Source organism: Tursiops truncatus, chromosome X (genome assembly GCF_011762595.2).
Source record: "Tursiops truncatus isolate mTurTru1 chromosome X, mTurTru1.mat.Y, whole genome shotgun sequence".
Classification (NCBI taxonomy): Eukaryota; Metazoa; Chordata; class Mammalia; order Artiodactyla; family Delphinidae; genus Tursiops; species Tursiops truncatus.
In genome coordinates, this window is record NC_047055.1 from 63973671 (window position 1) to 63977980 (window position 4310).

Genomic DNA, 4310 nt, shown 5'->3' on the forward strand with positions numbered 1-4310 from the left:
ATTAAAATATCACACTACTCTACATAAAATACAAAACCAACAAGGAACTATTGTATACTCAATATCTTATAATAATCTAAAATGGAAGACAATGTAAAAAAGAATATACCTGTGTATGTAATATATATGTACATATTATTTACATAGAACTGAATCACTTTGCTATACACCTGAAGCTAACACAACATTGCAAATCAACTAAATTGCAATATTTTTTTATTTTTTAAAAAAATTAAAAAATCTCCACACACACAAAATTATTTGTTCTAGTTTTCTGAAAAATGTCATTGGTACTTTGATAGGGATTGCATTGAATCTGTAGATTGCCTTGTGTATTATGGTCAATTTAACAATAATCATTCTTCCAATCCAAGAACATGGTATATCTCTCCATTTGTTTGTATCATCTTCTCCTTATCTCATTAGTGTCTTACAGTTTTCTAAGTACAGGTCTTCCTTCCCACTAGTATCTTTAACAGCTATATTTATATTAACAGTATATTCAAAGAAATCTAAGCTTTTTTTCACCTTATTCCTCACATTTTTTTCAGCCTCTATTTATTACTCAATTCCAAAGCCACTTTCACATTTTTAAGTATTTTTTTTACAGCAGATAAAAATGACCCCTACCATTCACAATTAATTTTCATGTGGATATCATGAACTTCCAAATGCCTAAATTTTATTATAGCATGTAATTTTTCATGAAATGTAATAAAGTATAACTAGAAAGCATGTTATATAAACAAGAATTATTTTAATCACTTTGTAATACAGTGAAAACTACTTAATAGAAACTTAGTGAGGTTTTTTAATTTAAATGCAACAGAAATAGCATGGGTTTCAACAGACAGGAAGTCTCTAATTTATTTCTGTCCCTAGATAAATAAGTAATATTGTATAAATCTTAATTTTCCATTTTTGAAATTCAATATTTTCCTGACTTTTCAGGATTGTTGTAATGATTCAGTGGTATAATCAACATTATGAAAAACAGTGTAATTAAAAGGTAGCTCTAATTAGATGACATAGTAACAGAGGAGTTATACCAATAGACTAAATATAAAATGCTATTGTGTACTAAAAGTGTAGCCAAAGCATTAGAAGGTGAAATTTAAAAATTGATCATGTCAATTTCAACTTGTTTTGCTTAGTTTCCTTAGCTATTTGGTGTCTTAGTCCTTCTTGTCTGCATAAATAAAGTAGTCATTCCTACTGAATTTCTGGATTTAAAATGCATCTCAGTAGTCACCAAGTGTGTGATAATGTATAGGAATAGAAACAACACTGGATTAAGAATAAGGTGACCTGGACTTTAGCTATAAATCTCTTGATAATTTAGATAGAGGGTGTGTGTGTGTGTGTGTGTGTGTGTGTGTGTGTGTGTGTGTGTGTGTGTGTGTGTGTATTCTCCAGGGACCTGTCTTACAGGTAGGAAACAGGAGTCTCAATGAAGCCAACTGATCTGAAGACACCTAAAGCCGAAACGAACTGGAAACATGGGGTTAGTCAAGAATCAAGTCTCAACAAAACCAGGATATCTTATTTCCATTTAAGAATTTGTTATTCTGCTGTTTCAGCAGGTAGAAAATCCAAAATCAGAAAGAAACTTGGAAATCCATTCATTTATTTAATAACTATTTTTTACTGCTTACTATGTTCTAAGAAGCACTTAAAAGAGAGACCATAGACCAAATTCTTCTCATAGCTTCAGCTGACTTTGATTTATATTTTCCTCTCAAGCAGGGTTTTCCTGCTCCCAGAATTGTTGCAAAAGTTTTGGGAAGTCTCTGATAGCTAATTATCTGGGTAGACCTTGGGTACATCATTTTACCTCCCCAGTCTTCAATTTGCTTATTAATAAAATAAGGATATTGAAATAAATAATCTGCAAGGTCCCTTCTAGCCCTAATATTTTGTGATTCTATGTTTGTAAATTCACAATCTATAGGCTACTTTGAACTGCTAGGAAAGATATATGGATAAGCTATCAAAATCAGAAGAGTGGGCCTTATGAAAGGGAAAAGAGGCAAGGAAAATTAGCTTTCTCCGAACGCAGCAATGGGTGCTCCGGGGGGGAAGATCAACCGGCCGCGAACGGAGCTGAAGAAGAAGCTGTTCAAGCGACGGCGGGTGTTGAACCGGGAGCGGCGACTGAAGCACCAGGTGGTCGGGGCTGTGATAGACGAAGGGCTGATCACGAGGCACCACCTCAAGAAGCGGGTGTCCAGTGCACGTGCCAACATTACTCTGTCTGGGAAGAAGCGCAGAAAACTCCTCCAGCAGATCCGGCTTGCCCAGAAAGAGAAAGCAGCCATGGAAGTGGAAGCCCCCCTCAAGTCAGCCAAGACTAGTGAACCACAGCCCAAATCAAAAAAGAAGACAAAAGTCCCCCAGGATGTAGACATGGAGGACCTTGAAGATAAGAGCTAAATGTCACACCCCTTCCACCAGAAGATTCTCAGCTGGAGCCAGGAGGACTCGATGGTTATTTCAGAGGACTTTGGAGAAAGCGTTGCTCCTTTTCACTGTCCCCAGATTCCTCTTCCCTAATGGCCTAGTGACCTGCCCTGGAGGGATGTATTGAGAGGTAGAGGGTAGAAAAGAAAGATTGGAGAGGGGGTCCTAAGCAGTCAACTCCGTTTGTAAAAAAGCCCTAGCATTCTCACTGAGATGTGTGTGATTAAATGTAGGAATGGGGATAGGCCATGAAAAGGGGCTGTGAGTGTGGAAACAAGACAATTAGGAAACAGGACCCACAGCTCTTACTTGACCAAAGGCAACAAGAAGCTACCCTCCATGATGGCCCTGTCTCCCCGATGAGTGACACTCCATCTTTCCATTTCTGACAAAAATAAGGTGTTCCGTAGAGATAGCAGAGGAGGTAATGGTCTTGATACTGGCCCTACCACCTCCTCTGTGTGACCAGGGTGGACAAGTGACCGTGGTTGTCTCTGCTTCCTTTGCTGGATTATATTTTTATAAAGTGAACGTTATTTTTCCCTTTTAACGTTCAGAAATTCTGTTTGTTGGAAGCCAGGGCTGGGGTGGTTAATTAAAGTGAGAAGCTATGTGTGCAGAGATGTGGTCAACTGGGGAAAAGCATATTCTCTCCTTGCTCTGTTAATCAGTGCAGGCTTCCTGGAAGAGGGAGGGTTTGGGTACAGTGTTGTGCTCCGCCCTCCTCAAGTTTATATTTTGAACATTTTCAAACCTTCGGTAAAGTTAAGAAATTAGCACACTGAGCCCTTAAATATGCACTCTGCTTGGATTTATAGCTGTTTACTGTTTCCTCAATCCAGACACCGTTAAGGATCACGCATAGCATTTAATTGTCATGTCCCTTTAGTCTCCTTCAATCCAGAACAGTACCCCTACCTTGTCTTAGGTGACTTGGTGTCTTCGAAGAGTCTAGCCTAAATTAATTAATTAAAGAATATCTCACAGCCAAAAAAAAAAAAAAAAAAAAAAAAAAAAAGAAAATTAGCTTTCTCCTTTTTGTACAGCAAGAACTGATATTCAATATTTGAAATTTTTATTTCTTTTCATGTTATGAAATATTAAAATGTGTCATAAAAATACTGGATGAGAAATAGCAAATAAAATGTTGTAATGAATTGGAGATGAGTCTATTCTTATAAACAATTCTGGTTTTGTTATTAGGCTGTTTTATTGAGGTAGAATGATAACCATAATTTCTTGGCACATTTTGTTGTCCACATCAATATGTGAATATCTATGTTCAAGAAAACAGAGTATAAATTGTTGTAACATATGAGTAAACATCTAATAATATGTTGGCAATTGGATAACTCCATTCTTGCATATTCTTGTTTATGCAACAAGGAATGTTTTACCTACTGATTTTTCCCCAAGCCTATACCTTGTTTTAATATAAAATTATTGCATAAGTGCTTTATTCTTACCTAATCCTTCTATTTCTAGGTCTTTGCTGTTCTTCTAGAACATACATGAAAATTTTGTTTGCTAATATTCATTCTAGTTGAGGAGTATATCAGTAGCAAGATTAGTCTTAGGTTTAAGCAATTCCAAAAATTTTAAGAGTTTCATATTCCTCCCTCTCACTACCCCCACCTTCAACTTTTTTCTTTGCTTTGCCATGCCCTCCACTTCCTTGGTTGATTTGCTGCTGTCACTTTGTTTTAGTAACATTCGAAATATTGTAGAAAGGTCAACATAGCTTATTTCTATACCAATGGACTGCCTTTATTCCTTTATATATTCTGTACTGTATCTTGAAGTTTTTGATCAGTATCTCCCTTTTGAATTGAAGAAAAACATGAGAGGAG

At 36.3% G+C, this 4310-nt stretch overlaps 1 protein-coding gene across 1 annotated transcript; it reads left to right on the forward strand.

Annotated features, from left to right (window-relative positions):
* Positions 1-2054: 2054 nt before the first annotated feature.
* CXH11orf98 (chromosome X C11orf98 homolog) lies at positions 2055-3446 on the forward strand. Its single transcript, XM_019932115.2, has one exon. It carries the CDS (start codon positions 2062-2064, stop codon positions 2431-2433), a length of 372 nt encoding a protein of 123 aa, XP_019787674.2. The 5' UTR covers positions 2055-2061; the 3' UTR covers positions 2434-3446.
* The last annotated feature ends 864 nt before the right edge of the window (positions 3447-4310 follow it).